The 22,509-nt window shown below is 51.3% G+C and overlaps 1 protein-coding gene across 5 annotated transcripts in view; it reads left to right on the forward strand.

The window, feature by feature from the left end:
* Window positions 1-22,509, forward strand: part of TMCO4 (transmembrane and coiled-coil domains 4) — a 90,955-nt gene that overhangs the window by 3,148 nt on the left and 65,298 nt on the right. For 2 of the 5 annotated variants that reach the window (XM_045782646.2, XM_045782652.2), the window contains exons 2-6: window positions 1,996-2,103; window positions 4,832-4,979; window positions 10,365-10,542; window positions 15,459-15,633; window positions 16,577-16,604. In XM_045782646.2, the coding sequence (XP_045638602.2) occupies window positions 10,373-10,542; window positions 15,459-15,633; window positions 16,577-16,604 (373 nt within the window). In that variant the 5' untranslated portion in view covers window positions 1,996-2,103; window positions 4,832-4,979; window positions 10,365-10,372. Of the gene's footprint in view, window positions 1-751; window positions 1,035-1,995; window positions 2,104-4,831; window positions 4,980-10,364; window positions 10,543-13,279; window positions 13,458-15,458; window positions 15,634-16,576; window positions 16,605-22,509 lie in introns of those variants that run through there. The other 3 variants (XM_045782647.2, XM_045782650.2, XM_045782651.2) reach the window with 3 other exon arrangements.

Below are 22,509 nucleotides of genomic sequence, written 5' to 3' on the forward strand. Positions count from 1 at the left end.
CAATCTCTCTCTCTCAAATGAATAAATAAATCTTATATATATAGGCGGGAGGCAGGAGGGCTGAGTGAAAAAACTATCTGAGGCTGAAGTCATTTTGCAGTTGTAGGGGTAGGTGTTCATGCACTCATCCCTTCGTTCACCCACTCAGCACACAGGGAGTGAGCCGCTGAGTAAATGCAGGGAGGCTCATGGCAGTCCCCGGGCCCCCTTAGTAAAGGGCTGTAAATTGGGGATAATGGCACCTACGCCGGAGGACTACTGGGAAGAAATGAAATGGTGGGGGGAAGGGGAGGCCCACGGCTAACATTTACCAAGCGTTCACTGTTATAATTTATAAAAATTGAATTGTGATAAAATAACATAAAATTTACTGGGGCGCCCTGCTGGCTCCGTCGGTACAGCATGAGACTCTTGATCTCCGGGTTGTGAGTTCAAGCCCCGCCTTGGGAGTAGAGAGTATTTAAAAATAAAATATTTTGGAAAAAAAATAGCATAAAATTTACCATCTTAGCCATTTTTAAGTGGGCGGGTCGGTAGTGTTAAGCGTATTCACATCGCCCTGCAACCCATCTCCAGAACTTTTCCACTTGCAGATCTGAAACTCCGTGTGCATTCAGCAACTGCCCGTTCCCCCCTCCCCAGCCCCTGGCACCCAGCATTCTGCTTTGGGTCTCTATAATTTTGACTACTCTGGGTACCTCACATAAGTGGAATCAGACAGCATTTGTCTTTCTGTGACTGGCTTATTTCACTTAGCACAGCGTCCTCAAAGTTCTTCCGTGGTGTAATATGTCAGAATTCCCTTCCTTTTTAAAAAGCTGAATAATATTCCATTGTATGGATATATTGCTTTTTTGTTGTTCAACCATTCACCCATGGATGGACACGTGGGTTCCTTCTACCTCTGAGCTCTTGTGACTCATGCTGATATGAACGCGGTACACAGATATCTTTTTGAGACCCTGCTTTCAGTTCTTTTGGAGGCATAATACCCCAAAGTGGTCTGGCTGGATAATTTACTGCTATGTTTGAAGGTGAGCCCCACCGTCTCTCCTCTTGCCCACCAGAGTACGAGAAGTCCCTGGGGCCCCATGGGGCCGTTTAAAAAACCAGCGGATCAAGTGAACCATCACAAACTTTGCCATTTCCCCCACCTCCTCCCTCGGCAAATGTGCCTCCCATTATGTTTTAGTTATTCCCAAGCAGAAAGCACCATTCATTCAAGAGATGTTTATAAATGCCTGTGGTGCTTGCATGAGGGCAGAAAGAGATAGACAATAAGCAACGGTGTAGACAAGTAAATGATCTGGTATGTGAGACAGTGATTCGTGCTGGGGGCCAAGCAGGGGAGCCAGGGAAAGGGGATTGGGATGAAAGGCAGGGGCAGGGTGGTCTCACTGAGCCGTGAGATTTGAGCAGAGACAGAAGGGAAGTGAGGGAGCTGGCCATGTGGTTGTCTGTGGGAAGAGCATTCCAGGCAGCGGGAACAGACCATGCAAAGTCCTTGAGGTGAGAACATGCCTGGTGGGCTCCAGGAACAGTGAGGAGGATGTGCAAACGGTGCAGAGCAAGTGAAGGGGAGAGGGGAGGAGGACGGAGAGGCCAGGGGCCAGATTGCATATGGCGCAGGCACCACTGGAAGAACTGTGACTCTGAAAAGGGGACTAGTGGAGGTTTGGAGCAGAGAAGGACATGATCTGACTTCAGTGAAGATGGAGCTCTCTGGCCGCAGTGTGGTGGGCAGCTAGTGGGAGGGAGACCGGTGGGGAGGCTCCTGCCGGGATCCACCTGAGATGATGTTGGCTTGTACCAGGACGCTAGTGGGGGAGGAGTGGAGCAACCATACCGTGGACAGAATGTCATACAACCTGAGTGTCCATCCCAATGGCACGCTGTCTACCCACCCACCACCTGCCCGTCCTCCATGCTGCTGAAGTGAGTTGGGATAGGAGCTTTCCCTCTGTGTCAACATCCCTTTCTTCTTCTGGTCTGTAGTGGGATTGTCCGAAACGCTCTGGATTCTTCTGTGTTGGAACTATTGCCATGGAGACCTCCTGAGATGCTACATGTTCCAGTGCCTTCCAGCTTAACTTCCAGAGAGAGGTACAGAACGAATGGGTTTCTCTCTCCTAAAATGCTGGAGGGGGGCAGGGTGGGGGAGTGAACTGGGACTGCCTAGAATCTTCCCTTCTAGGACCATCTCAAGGTTGCGTGTGTGGGTATGGCTATGGGCATGTGGGTGGCTCAGTCCATTAAGCATCTGCCTTCGGCTCAGGTCATGATGTCAGAGTCCTGGGATCAAGCCCCGCATTGGGCTCCCCGCTCAGTGGGGGCTCTCCTTCTCCCTCTCCCTCTGCTCCTCCCACCACTCCTATGCACACGCTTCTTTCTCTCTCTCTCTCAAATAAATAAATAAGTAAAATCTTTATAGAAAGAAAGAAAGAAAGAAAGAAAGAAAGAAAGAAAGAAAGAAAGAAAAGAAAGACAAAAGAAGTTCATTCTAGCATCTGATCTCCTAAAGGCCCAGGTCATGGAGTTTTAAGGACGATTTAAAGGATGTCCCAGGATGATATCGATCATATTTGTTTTCTCCTTGGTGCTGACTTGGGGATTTTTCACCTCCCCAAGAAGAAATCCTGCTGTGTCGTTTATGGCGTTACTTAACAAATACGGGTTGAGCACCGACTGTGGGTGCTTGCAGAGCTGAGCACAGCTGTCTTGGAATGGCTCTCTTCCCTCCCTACCGGCAATAATAGCTCAGCCAGCATTTTCTTTGGCGGTAGGTAATGTAGCTGGCTAGATAAAGCTCATAATCGTAGACCATTGTGCCACGGCCACGCTGGCTTAATGCCAGCATCCTGGGCCTGCACATTGCCGTCCAGCCACGGGTGCACGTTCGCCCTGCTGGTTCTCGCTATGTATGTGTTCTCTCCCGGCCAGTCGGTGCTCTTCTGGGTCAAGTGCAGGCCTTTCTCAGAGTCTCTTGGTGTCTTCACAGCACCTGGACTGGGACGGATCCCAGGAGATCTGTGATATCCGAAAGCTACTCTGTCCATCAGTGACCTCCTAGGCCCTGGGTGCTGCTGGACCAGCTCCCTGCACACCAGGTGGCCCCAGGGCTTGGAGTCACCAGTGGCCCTGACCACTGGTCTTTTTCTCGCTGCGGGAATCCAGTACTCCCTCTTGAAACTAGTTTAGCTTCTCGGACAGACTGGAGACTCTGAGCTCCACACGGACCGGACCCTGATCCCAAATCACACCAAGCAAGGGGTAGAGTCCCCTGACGACCCGTGTACACAGTTCAGGTGATGGATCTCCCAGCCCCACGGCTGCCAGCACTCTCCCTCCCACCCCAGCCAAGCGGACAGTCCGCAGGGTTGGAACCAAGGCTCCGCCATCACATCGTGGACAGCTGGGGATCGCCTCAGCTTGTCATACCACCCCTTGTCCGTTTCGCTGATTATAAGACCTGTTTGTTGGTCCGTGGAATGGGACTTCATTGTGACCTCAGCCCCATGGGCTTGGTGGGCCTCATGGGGCCCGGGCATTCCTCTTCTGGGGATCGAGAACAAAACTGTTTTTAATTTAAAAATTTTTGTCATTATAAAAGCACCAGTGCACTCAGGATGGAAAATGTTAAAAATACAGAAAATTGGGGCACGTGGGCGGCTCAGTCGGTTAAGCGTCTGCCTTTGGCTCAGGTCATGACCCCATGGTTCTGGGATCGAGCCCCAGGTCTAGTCCTCATATACTAGAGAACTTTCTTCACAGTTCAGAATCAATACATACTTATGGCAGAAAATTGGGGAAATCCAGAGAAGTCTCTGGTATCTCGCCTTTCATAGAGAATTTGGGAGAATACCTTCCAGCCATTTTGTCTTCTCTGTGTCTTTTTGACGTGGTTGGACTGATAGCTTGAATCTCGTCGTTTGTAGCATGGTACAGACACATTCTCACGCCCCCGGGAAGGGGCTATCGAGGAACAGGGCCTTATCCCTGTTAATTCCTTTAAAAAGGATTGAAGAGGCAGAAAATAATATTCTGGTTCTTTGGCATGAACAATGGCTATTAGGATGAAACTCAGACTGTTTGAAGTTTTGGGGGACCCTGGGTAATTCCAGATGCTTGGCCCCTGCCCCATCTCCCTTCCTCATCTGATGCTCCATTTATGTGTAAGAACAGGAGTGCCTTTGGCGAGAGAATTAGCAGGAAGATCTGGCTCCTGCTTAAGCCTAAAAGCTAGTTCATTCATTTGTTCCTGTAACAGACATCTTTTTTTTTATTAAAGATTTTTTTTTTATTAGAGAGCGAGAGCATGAGCATTGGGGAGGGGCAGAGGGAGAGGGAGAAGCAGACTCCCCACTGAGCAGGGAGCCCAATGATGTGATGCCGGACTCGATCCCAGGACCCTGGGATCATGACCTGAGCTGAAGGCAGACTCTTAACTGTCTGAGCCATTCAGGTGCCCTTGTAACGGGTATCTTCTGAGCACTCACTCTGTGGCAGGGAAGTGCTTGGGGCACCAGCTAGGGGTAAGAGGAAACCCCAGGTAGGAGGAAACCCCATGCCTGCCAGCTACGGCAGGCTACGTGGAGCTGGGCGCTATCACCTCATCTCGGGTTATGAGGAGTTCGAACAGGAATATTAAATGAGGCGGCCCATGCCAGGTGCCCGGGCTGTGCTCCGTCAGTGGCCGCTGCCTGCCGCCCTGCTGAGAAAAGCATCCCAGGGAGAGGACCTGCTGGGGCCCGGGCCAGAGGAGTGTAACTAGTAGTGAGGCTCCCCTGAGCCCCGGGGCTAACCCAATCCTCCTCCGTCTCTCCTCCTCCAGATCCCACACCCTATGGACCCACAGGCTGGTTTTTCTGGTTTGCTTCCCCCAGAGCAATTTGCATATTTCTCCAAGAACCTGCAGGAAGCTGAACAGCCTGTTTTCAGACTTAGAGAGGGGAGGTCCACAACTGTTTCCTGAAATCTGGGTAAGTGTTATTTCAGGTTTCTTTTTCTTCACATCCTTGCCATTATTTAAGACTGTCTTATTTTAAATATTACGAGTTTGCATATGGTCTGTCTCCTTCGCTGGAGGGTACCTCGATGATGGGGGGCTGCTCTCTGTCATCTCCGCTGTGCCCACGGCGTGTGGGGTGGCGCCCAGTGCATATAGGATTTATTACATGAACTAGTTCATTTGCGGGGAGGTGGACATTTATTTTTCATTTACTTAGAACTTGAGAAAAGGTCCCTAAAATTCTGTAGAGACATCCTGCTGCTTTTTAAAATCTTTCTGTCTTAAAATAATTATAGTCTCACAGGCAGTTGCAAAATTAGTACCGAGAGGTCCCACAAACCCTTACTCAGCATCCCCATGACTGCTGCCTTTACAGGGAAGTCTGACTCCTGAGCTGGAAGAACTTGGTCCAGCACGGTGTGCCCCCCCCCACCCCCCGCAGCATCACCGCCAGCTTATTTCTTCCCTCCCACCCCTCCGTGCCCACCCCCTGTCCAAGGGCCAGCTATACTGAGCATCTTTTTGGTTCTTCAAAAGCATCTTCTCTCTTCCACCTCTGGGTCTTGACACGTGCTGTCCCCTGTGCCCAGAACGTGCTCCTTCCTACCACCCCACCCCTGTCTGGTGTCCCCTTCTCTTGGAAGCCAGTTCTGGGCTGCAGGCCCCTGTTTGTATCCCTCCATCTGTGTTTCCCACCCCACCACCCCAGTGTTTGTCCTGCTGGCTTGTCATCGTCTGTTTGCTTATCTGTCTCTACCACGGCATTGTTTCTTCTGCGGAATACCCTCTCCCATCCACCCGCAGGGCTGTGCCCCTTGTTTCCTGCGGGCCTCTGCTGCGACAGCACGTTTCAACCACATACCGTCGTCACCCCCTCCTACCCATTCACTTCACTGCCCTTCACCCTAATTGTTCTTCCCAGATGATGGCTTCCTGACCCAATTGTTAAGGGCACGGATCCTACAATGAGACCTGAGTGTGAATCTTGGTTCCACCACTAACTAGCTACGTGATCTTGGGCAGATTACTTAGATTATTATCATGTATTGCTGTATTCTTTTTTTTAAGATTTTATTTATTGGGGCGCCTGTGTGGCTTAGTCGTTAGGTGTCTGCCTTCGACTCAGGTCATGACCCCGGGGTCCTGGGATCGAGCCCCACATCAGGCTTCCTGCTCAGTGGGGAGCCTGCTTCTCCCTCTCGCACTCCCCCTGCCTGTGTTCTCTCTCTTGCTGTCCCTCTCTCTGTCAAATAAATAAATAAAATCTTAAAAAAAGAAAAGATTTTGTTTAGTTATTTAGAGAAAGAAAGAGCATGAGCAGGGGGAGGGGCAGAGGGAGAGGGAGTCTCAAACAGACTCTGTGCTAAGCACGTAGCCCAATGTGGGGCTCGATCTCATGACCCTGAGCTCCTGACCTGAGCCAAAACCAAGAGTCGGACGCTTCACCGACTGGAGTCACCCAGGTGTCCCCTGTCTCCCACCAGAATGCAAGCAGGGAATTTGTTAGTCACCTGATCTGCCCCAAGACCCAGACCAGGATGTCACGCGTCATTTTCCCTTCTTCTTTCATCCAGCAGGTACTTACTGAATGCCTGCAGTATTCCAGGGCCTGTTCAGAGAGCTAGGGGCATAGGAGTAAACAGCACAACCAGGGGCCTCTCTCAAGAAGCTTAAATTCTGTTGGTATACACGGGTAAACAAATACTTTAAATATATATTATTTAAGGCCGCCTGGGTGGCTTAGTCAGTTAAGCATCTGCCTTCGGCTCAGGTCATGATCTCCGGGTCCTGGGATTGAGCCCTGCATCAGGCTCCCTGCTCTGCGGGGAGCTTGCTTTTCCCTCTGCCTGCTGCTCCTCCTGCTTGTGTTTGAGCTCTCTCTCTCTCATACAAATAAAATCTTTAACAAAAAAAAAAAAAAATATATATATATATATATATTATTTAAGATGGGAATAAGTATTATGAAAATAGAGCAGAGTGCTGGGATAGAGGGGCAGAAGTATTTTAGCCTGGGAAATCAGGGAGGGCCTCTCAGAGGAGGTGACATTCAGACTGAGGCAGAATGGTGTGAAGGTCAGAGGAAGAGTGTCCCAGCCAGGGGGAACAGCAGGTGCGAAGGCCTGGAGGACGGACCCGCTTGTATATCCGAAAGCACAGCGACAGCCAGTGTGGCTGTAGCACAGTGAGCAAGCCAGGTTTGGGGGCATGAGACAGAGTTTAGGGGCAGGCAGGGGCCATCATTTGGGGATCAGTGTTCATCCTGGTGTGAGGGAAGCCTTTGGAGGCTTTTAAGCAGGCAAGTGACATGTTTGGTATATATGACAGAAAGGCCACTCCAGCTGCTGTGTAGACAATGGATTATAGGGCATCAAGAGTGTATTTTGTTGAACAAACAAATCAGTGTGGCCTGATCTGAGCTTTTTGTGCGCTAAGCCTATTCCCTCTCCCCTGTGGATAGAGACAGGCCAGCTCATGCTTCTGTGATTAGAAGGCTGTTTCTTCTTGAACTGGGAACCAACATGGGCTCTGCAAGGACCAGCCCAATAAAATACCATCTTGGGCTCCTCTGGGTGGTCAGCAGAATTCCTGCAGCCTCCAGATGGCAGGTGGAGTAGATTAAATGTAGGCATCACTAAGCCTGCCGGCATCAGGCCTGGGTGCTGCCCCGGGAGCTGTCCTTCACTTGTGACTTGTTGCTGTCTCCTTTGTCCTCCACCACCGTCTGGGCTGATCCTGCAAGCCAGGAAAATCTGCTGTGAGTCTCAAACTTGAGTTCCTGGAGCAACCCTTGGAGGCCAGTCTTGCTGGGTGACATTGGCCAAGGTCTTAACCTCTCTGAGCCTCGATTTCTCCATCCGAAACAAGGGAAGGGGGATCCGTGTGCATATGTAGAGGAAAGAGCCCAGGGTTCAGAGCCAAAAGTCTGGTTTGACTTTCATCACTTACTTACTGTGTAACTTTGGGAAAAGCACTTAGCCTCTCTGAGCCGGTTTCTCAGCTGTAGGAGGGAATCATAATGGCTCATGTCGTACTTGACCTTACATGATAGTTGTCAGACTTCATTGCATTGGAAAGTGCTTTGTAAACTGTTACGTGCGGTACAGGTGTTGGTTTGCTGCCTTTAACCATTTCAGGATTACTTCGAAAAGCTAATGAAATAGTAGTTGTGCACAGACTTAAAAATAAGTCTTCTGTGGAAATCATATTTTGAGGACGAAATTTGTATTGTTCAGCCGGATGAGAAGGAATTTATGGAAGAAAGTCAGTGCAGAGTGTGTGTATTAGACTGGAAAGCTCTGGGTAATACGGTGAGTGTTTAAGCAGAGTGGTGGCCAGGAGCTCTGGCTTTGGGCTCCAGTCTGCCATTTACTGGCTGTGGGACGTGGGCCCAGTTACTTCTGCTCTGTTTGCACACTGGACATGGTGGTAGTGCCTGGCTCGTAGAGTTAGCTGAGACTGGGCACGTTAACACTGCAGCCCCAGGGCCTGGCCCCCAGCAACAGGCACCTGATATTAGCTCTTGCCATTACGTGGGCACCTCTGCTGTGTGCCAGGCACTGTGCTGAGCATTTTATTGATTTGTTTGTTGATTTTTTTTAAAAGATTTATTATTTATTTGAGAGAGAGTGTGTGCGCACACGAGCGAACACAAACTGGGGGGAGGGGCAGAGGGAGAGAGAGAATCCCAAGCATACTCCCCACTGAGCATGGAGCCCAGCTCGGGGCTTGATCCCACGACCCTGAGATCGTGACCTGAGCCAAAACCAAGAGTCAGATGCTTAACCAACTGAGCCACCCAGGTGCCCATTTGTTGATTTTTTTCATGCATTTATTTCTTTAAAAACATTTATGTGGCGTGAGTCCAATGCCAGGCTTTGTTCTAAGTGCTTTACAAATACTAACCCACATAGCTATGTCTCTTACTGCTAACAGGGCTCCTCCAGGCAGATACTGTTATAGTCCCATTGTCAGGTGAAGAAATGTAGGTGCAGAGAGGTTGAGTTGCCCAAGGCTCCATATCTATCGCATGGAGGTGCTTGGATCCATGCCCAGGTCTGTCTGGTCCTGAGCCTGCATTCATATCCACAATGCCCCATGGTCAAGGCAGGTTCCCTTCCTGGTACTCACTCCCAGGACAACTTCCTTATCCCTTGGATGCCTGACTTGACTTGGTCTGTCTCCTCCCCTGCCTTCCCTGCTTCCCCTTCTGTCCCTGGGAAGAAAAGAAAGAATAAAGGGAGGGAGGGAAAGGAGACCTCCCCCCATCCCTTCCTTCCCTCCTTCCTTTCTTTCATAGAAGTATAACATATATAGAGTATACAAATCTTAAGTCTGCAGCTTGATGAATTTTTAAATATATTTATACCCATATAATCACCACTGGATGATATAGACACAGAACATTTCCATTCATCCAGAAGCCTTACTGTGCCCCCTCTAAGCCAGTACTCACTGCCTTCCATGGGCAACCTCTCTTCGGTCTTCTTTCACCTTAGATTGGTTCGACCAACTTGGTTCTTCAAGTTCATATGAACACAATTTCACAGGTAAGTATGTCTGCTTATCATTGTGCCTGTGAGGTTTACTCATGTTGTTGTGGTTAGCCAGACTTCATCCTTTATCATTGCTTTGTAATATTCCGTGGCCTGAATATGACACAGTTTTTCCATCCCACTGTGGACAAACATGTGACTTGCTTCTAGTTTGGGACTATTGTGAATGAAGCTTCTGTGAGCGTTCACGTACATGCCCTCTGGTGGACATAAGTCCTCGTTTCTGAGGAGTAGAATTCCCGGGACATAGAAAAGACATACGTTTAGCTTTAGTGGAAAATGTCAAACTATTTTCCAAAAGGTTGTACCACAAACACTCCCACCGGCAGCATGTGGAAGTTCCATGTGTCCCTTTCCTTTCCAACACTTAGTATTGTCAGACTTTTAATTTTAGCCATTCTGACGAGAAAGTAGCAGTGTCTCCTTGGAGCGTTAATTTATTTCTCTGATGACTAACAATGTTGAAATTCATGTGCTTATTGGCCATTGGCTATCTTTTATGAAGTACCTGTTCAAGTGTTTTGCCCATTTTTAAATTTGCCTTACTTCTTTTTCTTCATGATTTATAGGGATTGTTTATATAGTATGGGTATAAATCCTTTGTTGAGACACATTGAAAATATCTGCTCCCTGTCCGTAGTGTGTGTTTTCACTTTCTTGAAGAGGAATAGCAGTTCTTAATTTGAACGACGTTTCATTTATCAGCCTTTTCTCTCATGATTGATAGTTTTGTGTCCCATTTAAGTAACTTTCACCTACCTCCTGGTTGCATTTTTCATTGAGATTTTTTTTTCCTGAAGGGTTGGAAATGGCCACGCGGGACAGATCGAGCCAGAGGCTGCCTGTGGTGGCCGAGCCGACTGTGGAGGGGGAGCCGCATCTGCCCACAGGCCGGGAGCTGGCCGAGGCGAACCGCTTTGCCTATGCTGCCCTCTGTGGCGTCTCCCTGTCCCAGCTATTTCCAGAACCTGAGCAAAGGTGAGTGCTTTTGTCTCACAGAAGGAACGTCATGCTTCCCCAGGGAGGCAATTACTGAGAGCCAGGCCACCTACCGGGTGTTACTGGCAAAGAGGAGAAAGTCATTGTCCTTACCTTAAGGAGTTCACAGTCTGGGGGATAAGACATACCTCATTCAGTCCTCACTCATTTACCAACACCCAGCATTTTCTGAGCACTTACTGTGTGCCAGGCATGATTTAGAGTAAATGGGAAGTATACATGAATGAGATGAACAAGACAGACACTATCCCTGCCCTCAAATAGGACACAGTCTAATGGGAGAAAAGATATTTATTCATGCATGCAACATGCATTTATTGAGCACCTACTGTATGCGAGGTGTAGTGCTAGGAGAGAAACAAGGCCTGGCTCCTGCCCTCTAGGGGCTTACAGTCTGGGGTAGGGCACCCAAATAACTGACTACCATTATACTAGACAAATGGGGTTAAGTGCCTGAATGGGTTTAAACCAGGTGTCATAGGAACAGAAGATGGACAGGTTGAATGACACCAGGAGGCGGTGGGTCACACAGGTGAGATAGACTTTCCTTGGGGAGAATGGAGTTGACTTAGGGACAGGTTGGATGCTGTGCATGGAGCAGAGGGAGGAGCTAAGTGTGGCCCCAAGGCTCCAGGTGGTGGGCGGAGCTAGAAGGACAGAAATACCATTACTGAGACAGGAAACACAGATGGGGGCAGGAAATGACAGGAAGTTTTGGGGTCTGTGGTATTTTCAAGACTTACCCCCAAAACGTCCCCCATGGGTGAACTTCCCCATGCCTTAGGTCCTAGCTGGGTTTTTATTTGTTTTGTTTGTCTGTTCCCTTCATCTCTCCCACTGGACTGAATACTTGAGCATATTCATCTCGTGGGGCGTCCCCCAGGAAGCCTTCCCAGACCTTCCCCAAGCCCCAGACCAGGGTGTTTCTCCGGCCGTATGTTCAGCGACCCAGCCCTGCAGCCACCATGCTCCCCTGCAGCTCTTCCCACACCCTCCACCCCTCCAGTTTGGGCTCCTGGAGGGTGGGAGCTGCCTTGTTCACCTGTGAGCCCCCAGAGCGTCCTATACAGCTGGGTGTACCCGACAAGCCATGGTGGGGGAAGACCTTTGTGTATTTCGTTCCCATAAACAAATATTTATAAGCCTGCTCTGTGTGCCAGGCCTGTGCTGGGCACCTCCTGGGAGGGCACAGGGAGAAGCGAGTTACCGTCCTGTGTGCCCCCCGCCCCGGCAAACACACACACACATCCAGGTACCACTGTAACCACACGTGCTTCTGCTCGGCTGGAAGCATTTGCCCTGGGGTGTTTCCTTCCTGAAAGTTTCCCTTTCAGAAGGCCAATTCATTCCACGTGGTTGAGCTCCGTGTTCTTAAGCCCAAAACATATTTTGAAAATTTCAATCATGTTACAACCTAGATACGCCATTGGTTTCAGGAAGTTTTTGGTCCACACGGGACATAAAAGCAAGCCTTTCTTGTGTATTTCGTATCTGAGCCATAAACGTCGCAGATGCCGTTCCCTACAATTAACTCTGTGTCTTGAATGTGGAGAAATTGTGGGGTGGAGCAGGGGGCGGCCCAGGTGTTCTCTGAAGGGCCAGGTACCTTAGGCTCGCAGGCCATGTAGCTCCTGTGGCAGTCACTCCACTTTGCTTGTCGTAGCCTGAAAGCAGCGGAAGACAGTACTCAGAGGGTGGGTGCGGCTGTGTTCCAATAAAACTTTATTGACAAAAGCAGGCTGCAGACCCGCTCTGGCCCACGTGGGTAGTTTGCCAGCCCCTGGTGAGGAGGAGTTTTGGACTCAGGATGAGAAACTGGATTTCGAGTAAGGTTTTGCCCCTTCCCAGCACTGAGACCCTTGATTTAACCTCTGCAGCCACGGGCTCCATCAGCAGGTGGGGGCCAGGCTGCAAGGGGGTGTTTAGTGCACCTGCTGAGCCAGTGCCCGGCGCTGGTGAGCGCCCAGGCATGTAATCACTGGGGCAGTCTCTGCAGTGGTTAAGCAAGACCGCTGGTGTCGTGGAGATAGGTAGGGGTTTGAACCCTAGACCCTAGACCCGTCCCTTCCCCTCTCTGGGCCTTTCCTTATCTCTAGACTGGGGGTAAAATAACACCTTCCTCCCTGGTGGGGGTGTGGCGAGAAGTAAACCAGTCGGTGTGAATAAAGCACTTACCCGGCACAGGGACTGACAGATCGTTGCTCCGCGATTTGTTATCCTTGTTGCTGCTGATTTTCACCCGTTTTGGCCAAACCAACAAGCACGTTAGAAGCCCTACGAAATTCCCAAAGCCCTGCCAATCTAGAACGCTGTTTGTTATGTAATCCGCTGCTGTATTGCCACTTTCCGTACGTATTCATTAATTCATCCATTCATTTGTGGTTTTTTAAGATTTTATTTATTTATTTGAGTGAGAGAGAGAGCACGTGCTCACAAGTACAGGGAGCTGCAGAGGGAGAGGGGGAAGCAGGCTCCCCGCTGAGCAAGGAGCCCAGTGTGGGGCTCAATCCCTGGACCCTGAGATCACGACCTGAGCCGAAGGCAGACGCTCAACTGACTGAGCCACCTGGGCACCCCTCATTTCTTCGTTGAAAGAAACACATATATAGCGCTTTATATGGGCCAGATTTAGTTCTAAGCATGAGGGCAGATGTTAAGGTAATCCTTTCAGCAACCCTGTGAAACGGGTTTCTTCATGATTGCCACTATTTTATAGATGAAGAAACTGAGGCACAGAGAGGTCGAGTAACTTGTCCAAGATCACACAGCTAGTGGCAGTGCTGGGATTGGAGCCAGAGTCTGTGCTCTTGACCTCTCCGCTCTTACGATGAGATGCTTCTCTGCATCCAAGACTTTCTTCTTGGACGCAGGGCCAGGCCATGCTTCGTTGACCTGTAAGTAATGTTCAGCTCGCTAAGTCACTCCCTGCCTCTGTACACACCCACGTAACTGCCCTGGGGTTACCCCAGTCTATTGCAGCGGGGCAAATGATAATTGTAGTAGCAGTAGCTAACATTTATTGAGCGTTATCAGGTGCCAGGCCCTATTACGATGTCACTTAATCTTTCTATCCAATCTCTGAGGCATAAGCCTGTTATCATCTGCATTTTATAGCAGAGGAAAACCAAGCTAAGAGAGGTGAAGTACGGGCATGAAGCCCGTCAGCGAGGGAGCCAGGACTCCCCAGGGCCCTGGATGTCAGAGCCCAACTCTGAAACCTCTTCTCCGCTGCCTCCCTTGGTCACCTTAGAAATAAGTCGTGAGGCCAGCTGACATTCCTTGGGCATCTCCTACATGCCAGGCTCTGCTCTGGGGGCTTCGTATGTACTGTCTTGTTGAATCTTCAAACAGCCTAGTGACGTTGGTCTTTTTACAGATAGGGAAACTGAGACACAGGGATGTCAGTTTCCCTGGCAATGTGCTGCCTTGCTCAGATGTCCCTTTGGCAGTGGCCTTCTCCCGCCGCTGCAGAGACGGCTGCCTCGGGTAAAGAGAGCCACGTTGCCCATGCTTCCGCCCCCCTCCCCTGGCAGCCTTTGCTCGATGATTGCCTGAGAGGGGAGAGGGGTGTAAAGGCCCCACTGGGCCGCTCTGAAGGGTCACCCATCTCCAGAACTCCCTGTGGGGCTGGCTGAGCGTCCCGTCGAGGCTGCATTGCAACTTGACTGTCCCCCCTGCCCAGTCCTGCTTCCTCCTTCCCCCTCACGGGGACCCCTAATCATCTCCCTTTCAGAGCTGCTTCTTGGGGACCCAAACCAATGACATGGTGGGGCAGGATTACAGGTGGCCCGCAGCGACCTCTCCACTGGGCTTTGGCACTGGAGGCTCTAGGGAGGGGGTGGGCGGACTGCCTGCGGCCCACGGGGTCCTCCCGAGGTTGCCCGCACCACCAGGGAGCTCTCTTTGTTTCTCGGGGAGCCTGATTCCACCGGGGTGCAGGAGCCAAGTGCACGGAGCCCCGGGACAGTGCGGTTGAGGCAGGCTGGGACGAGGGTTTGCAGATAGGTGTGGCCTCTAGGCCTCAGCCCTTTTTCTGGACTGGTGTCATCACCTCCTAATTGACGCCCCTGCTCTGCATCCCCACCCCCGCCACCTCGTGGGTTCACTGCTGTCACTGCTGGGAATGGTGGCTCTGGAGCAAAGCCTGATGTGGATTCTGCCCCCATCTCCCAAATGTTGTGTGCTTCCCACAGTTCATGGGCTCCGTCTCCCTGCAAGCACCCGACTGTCCTCTGTCCGGGGACTCCTGTGAAACCGAAGCGAACAGCATCCTCAGGCACCGTGGGGAGACAGACCCTTCCTGTGCACTTAGCCGCTTCTGCAGCGGCCGACTTGTTTCCTGGAAGCATGTCCTTTCTGTTTTGTGACAGCGGCCAGTCACCCTCCGTAGGGTGCCTCTTCCGGCAGTGGCCCCTGTCCTCCGCAGGTGGCCTCAGGCACTGCCTCTGTGGGCTCAGCGGGGCTCCATCCCTGCCTCTGTCCCTGTGTGTCACGAGGCACGAGGGTGTGACTCCTGTGCCCGTCTCCACCCTGCCGTGAGCTTCTGGCCAGAGGTGACATCTTGCTCCTCTGGTTCCTCAGCCCCCACCCAGCACAGCCCCGGGCTCACGCCGGGCCCACGCTGGGCCCAGGGCACCTGTCAGTACCTGCTCCTCGCCCTCCTTCCTGTGATTTGTCAGCTGCTTTGGTAAAAGTGCTGTTGGGAAAAGAAGCTAAGGTCCAAATCACCTGAAATTAGGTGTTTGGCTGTCCGTCTCCTTCCGTGGACCGCAGTCACTGTGGTTTCTGTACATGTCAGCCTTTCACACCCATGACCGCGTCTGACCTCAACTTCCCAGCAGCCTTCTGAGACCCGTTCTGGAAGCCTTGGGCTCTAAGCCACGTCTGTCTTTCAGCTCCTTCTGCACAGAGTTTGTGACGGGCCTAGTGAAGTGGCTGGAGTTGCCCGAAGCCGTCCTGCCAACCATGACTGCCTTTGCCAACGGCCTGGGAGGCGAAGGAGCGGACGTGTTTGCTCCGATTTTATTGAAGGACCCCATCTTGAAGGACGACCCGTTGGTGATCATTCAGGTACACCCACTGCCCAGGGGGCAGCTGCTGGGGAAAGTAGAACAAAGTCTTTCCTTTCAAAGTCAGTCTGAAAGTCGCTGCTAGTGGGGTGGTGTAGTTGAAAGATGAAATATTTTGGGGCACCTGCATGGCTCAGTTGGTGGAGGGTCTGACTCCTGGTTTTGGCTCAGGTCAAGATCTCAGGGTCCTGGGATCAGGCCCCGCATCGGGCTCTGTGCTCGGGGCAAAGTCTACTTGTCCCTCTCCCTCCCCCTCTTCTCCTCCACCTCCACTCACGCTCTCTGTCTCTGTCTCTCTCATATAAATACATAAAATTTTTAAATAAATAAATAAATAAAATATCTCAGCATCATATCACAGGATGATGATCAGAGCTAATAGCAAATTATCATTATTGAATATTTACCGTTGATTTAATGTAATACTTACATGGTGCTCATTACCAGCACGAACCCATTTAATTCTCCAAGCCACTTTATGAGGTAGGTAGTAGGATGCTCCCCTTGTTATAAATGAGAAAACTGAGCCACAGAGAGGGTAAGTGACTTGTCCGGAGTCACGCAGCCGACAGGTGGCTCAGCCAGGATTTGAACCTTGGCAGTCTGACTCCAGAGTCCGGGCTCCTGAGTGCTGAGCCGCGGTGCCTCTTTTTGGAAGCAGCAGCTTTGCTGTGTGCCCTGGGCAGGTGGCTAACTGGCTCTGTGTGCCGCTAGAGCGGGCAGCTTGTGACAGTGCTGTTGGCAAATGAGCAGAGTTCACTCCTTGCAGTTCTCGCACGTCTGTGCATTTGTTACCCGTATGGCTGGCTCAGCACTAGAACACAGGGCAGAAGTACTCCGTCGGCCTTGTTCTCCCACGTAGTAAAAGTCAATAAGTGTTGGTCAAAAGAGCAGGCTAATTATCTATCAACGTATTGCTAATTCCTGTTATTTTTTTTCCCCAGGACCTTCTGAGCTTCTCACTCAAGGATGGTGAGTTGATTTTCTAAGTTCTATAATTTTTTTTTTTAAGTTCGTAAATTTTGGGTGCTCATCTTCACAATTGGCCAGTAAAGCCAGGGATGGGTGTTGCCCCCTGTGGACCCGTCCCCCGTCGTCTTTTTGGTGCAGGGAAGGAAAGGGAACCCTGCATAGTTGGGGAGCCAGTGAGCACCTTGTTCATGCCAAACACTGTGGGGGCTCAGGAGCGGTTGTGTCCTTTCCCCTCACAAGCCCCCGTGGTTTTACCTGCTAATTAGCTCTTGAATCTGGTTCCTTCCTGGTATCCAGTCACCACCCTGGTCTGAGCCACTAACACCCCATCCTGGATGACAGCAGGGATGTCCTTACTAGTCTTCCTGCCCCCGCACTGCCTCCCGGCTCTGTCCCCATGGGACTCCCCCTGCCCTCAGGGGAGTGGCCCTGGGTGGGCTGGCCCCGGCCCCACCTCATCTCTCAGCGCACCCCTTCCTGCTCTCCACACCGGCCTCCCTCCCCAAGTGCCTGTGCTTCCGGCACCATGGACTTCACACGTGCCCTTCCCCTGCCCACAGATCATCCTGCCCCTCTCGCCCCGTTCCTCCCTACCTTGCCCTCCTCCCTCCGCTCAGCGTCACTCCCCTGGGGAAGCCTCTGGCCTCGAGTCTGGATTGCTCCTCCCAGCACCACGTGGCCGTGGCTGTGGTTGACCAGTTAACGGGATTCTTTGCGGGCTTCCCCTCCAGTCTGTAGCTCCAGGCGGGCAGAGCCACATGGGGCTCCCTTCACCACATGTGTCTAGTCCCTAACCCAGCCCCTGCAACGGAGTATGTACTCAGTGGATATCTGATGAACGAGTTCATGAGATGGAGCTTATTGCCCCGTTTTGTGGATGAGGAAGTCGGCTCAGAGAGGTTAAGCGATTTACCCAAGGCTGCACAGTGAGTAGCAGTGTGGGATTCCACCTACATTCTCGCCTCAGGCTGTCATAACACATGACCGAACGCAGGGAAGCTTGAAGCTGCGGAAAGATATTCCCCTCACAGCTCAGGAGGCCCCGATTCGGAAAGCAAGGTGTCAGCAGGGTCTCGCTCCCTCCGAAGGCTGTAGGGAGAATCCCTCTTGCCTCTCGTACCTTCTGCTAGCTCCGGGCATTCCCCGGGCAGAGACAGCGGCCGCGTCTATGCAGTCTCTGCCTTCATTGTCCCGTGGTCTGCTCCTCCCTTTCCTCTCATCTCTGTGCCTCCTGCAGGGACTTTGTACAGGGCGGCCTCATCCGGAGCTCTTTAATTTAAGTGTATCTGCAAAGACCCTTGTTCCAAATAAAGTCACCTCCCCGGGTTCCGGGACGTGGCTGTGTCGTGTGGGGGGTCACCATGCAACCCACCGCAGCGCCCAGGGTGTCCCGCATCAGATTGCTACAGGGCTGCCTCGCCGCCTCCCTGCCCCCGTGGCCCCGCATCCGTTTCTCCCCATCTCCTCCCTGCCCGGGCGCCCCATGATTGTGTGTGTGGCTTCCTCTGTTCCCTGCACTGGTGAGAGGTTTTGGCGCAAACACCCCCCGATGTTTATTCTGATGGCGAGCAGGGAGGAGAGGCACGGAATTGCAAGTGAACGCCCGACAGCCTCCAGACCATCGCGTGGGAAGAAGTTACACCTTTATGAAAAATTACATACGGAAAGTTGCACCAACCCCCCTGTGGGAACCCCAGCTCATGGGGGAGTGGAGGGTGGGAGGGGAGGAACAGGAAGAGCAGGTGCAGGGACAGAGGCAGGAAAGAGCCCACAGGGCCAGGTCCCCGGGGCAGCAGCCCAGCATGGTCTTAAGTAATATTCCCGTTGCCAGTGGGCTTGCTCCGGGAAGTGGCAGAGATGCTCTGAGAACATTGCCCAATTGTATCACTTTTTTTTTTTTTTTTAACAGAAGTAAAGGAGGAGTAATCGGGTCTGATGCTCCTGGACTCTCGTAGAGTCAGGGGTTGAGTTTGCATGGAGGTCTGAGACTCCAGTAGCTAGAGCCCACACACCCTCACGTTATAATCGTGTAACAACAAAGCCACCCATTGCCGAGCGCTCACCATGGGCCTGGCCTGCAGCTGAGGGCCGCAGAGGCAGGGAGCCCACTCAGCCCCCCGAGGGACAGTGAAGCTATAGATCTGAGACACATGGTCTCAAGGGCATCTTGGATGAGCCTCTCGTTTTTCCAGGTGGAGAGATGAAGGCCCAGAGAGGGGGAGGGGCTTTCTCCGAGACACACAGCGCTAAAAGCAGACTGGGAGTCAGAACCGTGTCTCTGGCCTCCAGGGCCAGCACTTTGTCCCATTGCCTTATCACCAGGTAGGAGGAGCAGGTGTCCCCAGTGCTCCTGCCTCTGCCTCAGTTTCTCCCTGTCCTTACCTGGAGAGCCATGTTTATCTTACCCCTCTTTCTGCCCCCCACCCGCAAACCACAAATCCTCCTGAGCCCCCTGAGCAACTAGGACACAACCTGGCCTTCTCTGCTGTGGGTGACTTTGGCCTGGTTCTTGCAGAACAGTTGGAGTGGGTTTAAAACAGCGTGTCCAATGTCACCACCTGGTACTTCATGCCCTCCCAGAGACATTCTCGGAGCGGCATCAAAACCGTTATTATCTGATAGCCTCCCCAGGTCCCTGCGGCTTCAGCGGCACACGGGGACCCCACAGGGGCAGGTGCTAGGGCTCCAAAGATCTACAGAGGTCAGAGGTGGGTGGATTCTCAAACTATCTAGACCACTCTTTTCAGCGCATAGTTGGGAAAATGAGGCCCAGAGGTGGGCCTGGCTTGCCAGTAATTGTTGTGTGCAACTCTTTATCCATATTCATGAAGAACCAGGGACCAAGAAGTGGGGGCATCTGGAGAATCAGCCTGCCTGGGTGTTAAAATTCAAATTCCACGTTGGCCAGTTACTGAATGGTCCTGTGCCTCAGTTCCTCACATATCAAATGGGATTAGAGGGCAGTGGTGGGGATTAAATGAGATACGCCATGCACAGTGCTCCAGACGGCTACGAGTGCTGCTCGCGTGTGATGGTGGTTAGAGGTAAAGCGGCAAAGCCCTGGGAATCGAGAAACCTGGATACTCATCCTGTCTCTGAGACTCTCTCGTGTGACCTTGATCAAGTCACTTAAGCTCTCTGAACTGCCCCATCAAATACAAATAAGGGGCAACAGACAGATACTCTTTAAAAACAAAACAAAACAAAAAACCTGTCTTTGGTTCTAAGAGCATGGTTAGGGATCTTATAAGGAGAAGGTCAGTGTCATAGTTGGCCCATTGGTTCAGGTGCTTCCCCCATAAACTCCATGAGGACAGGGCCCTGGTCTGGCTTGTTCACCATTGCACCCCAATATCTACCATACTGATGGGCACATGGTGGGCAGTTAGTAGTTATTGGATGGATAGATGGAAGGAAGGAAGGAAGGAAGGAAGGAAGGAAGGAAGGAAGGAAGGAAGGAAGGAAGGAAGGAAGGACAGATGGATAAATAGATAGAAGGATGGAGAGATGGATGGAAGAATGGATGGATGGACGGATGGATGGATGGATAAATAGAAGGATGGAGAGATGGATAGAAGAATGGAAGAATGGATGGATGGATGGATGGATGGATGGATGGATAGATAGAAGGATGGAGAGATGAATGGAAGAATGGATGGATGGATGGATGGATGGATGGATGGATGGATGGATGGATGGATGGTTAGATGGAAGGGTGGATGGATGGAAAAATGGATGAATGGATGGAAAGATGGATGGATGAATGGATGGATGGATGGATGGATGGATGGATGGATGGACGGATGGCCTTTAGAGAATGAGCTTAGATACTAGCTGGGTGGTTTGTCCGAACTTGAAGGCTAACCCATGTTCTACAGAGATTGATAGGGTAGGAGAAGGCCTTCTCTGCTGCTGGGTTTCTCTCTGAGTGTGAGGTAGGGTGATTAGTCATGGAATCAGCCCAGGAAGTCAATATGAAAGGCTGCATTTCTCGGAACTTCCTGGAACGTTGACCTTTACCGACAGCGTTGGAATCTTAGTCACCAGACGGTGCCATCTTGGCAGCTGGGTGGACTTCTGTGGGTGATAATCATGGTCTCATCCAGTAACAACCACGAAGCTCTTTTCCCATGCAACTGAAAAAATAATTCTTTTACTCGCCGAAGGTTAAACTGAATCTAAGCTGATAACTCTAAACCAGGTTCCTCAAGCTCGGCACTCTTGGTGTTTGGGCCCCGATCATTCTTCGTTGTGGGGCCATCTGTGCACTGACGATGTTTAGCGGTCTCCCAACCTGCACTCACCAGCCTCTAGTAGCACTTCCTGAGCTGTGACAACCAAAAATGTCTCCATAATTGCCAGATGTCGTCTGGGGAGCAAAAACGTCCCCGGCCGAGAACCACTGTTCTAGGACACAGCATCTGTCCATGTCCCGTGGGGCCGGTTTATTTGTAGTTGGTAATCTTTATAAGTTATTCTAGTTGCCCTCCTGGGTCCTGCCCATAGATTGTGAATTGCTGCATGGTATATAGTCCTCAGGTCAACTGCGAAGGAAGGTAATATTACCCCCACGGACAGGGAAGGAAGTCAGGTTCAGGAGGTTGAATAAGTAGCCCAGGGTTGCCTTTCGAAGTAAGTTTCAAAATTCCATGTAAGGCAAAGTGAATGTCACTGTGAGCTCTGCACGGGTGCCCGGGCACCTTCACCCGAATCACGGGGTTCGCCCTCTGGACTCTGAATCCAAAGATAACATCAGCTCCAGGCCACGGAACCGAAAGAGGTGCATGCTACATGGGACAGCTGTCTTCCCCGCGAGCTTGTCTCTACTTCGCGACCTGGGCTTTATTACTGAACTGCAAACCCTACCTTCCCGATGAATCAGAAGTTTGAGATATTGGTGTTTGGACGTGGTGCAATTGCACACACTGGGTTTTCTGTCAGCATCACTGAGACTCATACAGCCTGTTATCAGTATCAAAACTGACTGGTTCATCCCTCAGCCAGAACCGAGCACCCACTGTGTGCGCCAGATCCTGTACGAGGCCCTGGGAGTAATTCTCATCATAGCTGATACTCACGGAGAGCCCACTGTGTGCAGGCCCTGAGCCAAGTGCTTTATACTCACTCATTTAAACCCCACAGTGACCCTAGTACACAGATGCCATTACTGTTTCCATTTTACGAAAGAAGTAACCGTAGCACAGAGAGGGAGATGACGTGCCCAAGGTCACACAGCTACAAAGTGGTGGGGCCAGGATGCAAATGCAGGTAGTGTGGTTCCAGAATCTTCTCTTAACTACTGATATGCTTCCTATGTGGATAGAAAGCGATGAAAGACCTCTTCCTTGTAGCTGACTTTAAGGAGATTTGACAAGGTCAGAACAAAGAGTGGGGGGGCGCCTGGGTGGCACAGCGGTTGGGCGTCTGCCTTCGGCTCAGGGCGTAATCCCGGCATTCTGGGATCGAGCCCCACATCAGGCTCCTCCACTATGAGCCTGCTTCTTCCTCTCCCACTCTCCCTGCTTGTGTTCCCTCTCTCGCTGGCTGTCTCTATCTCTGTTGAATAGATAAATAAAATCTTAAAAAAAAAAAAAAAAAGAACAAAGAGTGGGTGCCCCAGCTGGCAGGAGTGGAGGAGCGAGAAGGTGGAGCTGAAGGAGAGTCCCGCATTTAGCCCCTCTACTCCCATGACCATTGGTCCTGAAGGAACCTTGTCACCACCCCCATGCCCTTAATTGGCCCCCTAAAGTATAAGCCAGTGGAAGAAAAGGCAGGAGTCACGTGTGAAACAATCTGAGTTCAATTCCTGCGCTGTGAGGGGGTCCGTCCTCAGAGGCCCATCCCCCCAGCTGTGTTCGGCCTTGCAAAGCGAAGACACCAGCCGACGTGAAAGCTTAAACCCCGT

The sequence above is a fragment of the Ursus americanus genome, chromosome 33 (genome assembly GCF_024610735.1).
Source record: "Ursus americanus isolate L20-20 chromosome 33, mUrsAme1.1.p, whole genome shotgun sequence".
In the NCBI taxonomy this organism is placed as follows: domain Eukaryota; kingdom Metazoa; phylum Chordata; class Mammalia; order Carnivora; family Ursidae; genus Ursus; species Ursus americanus.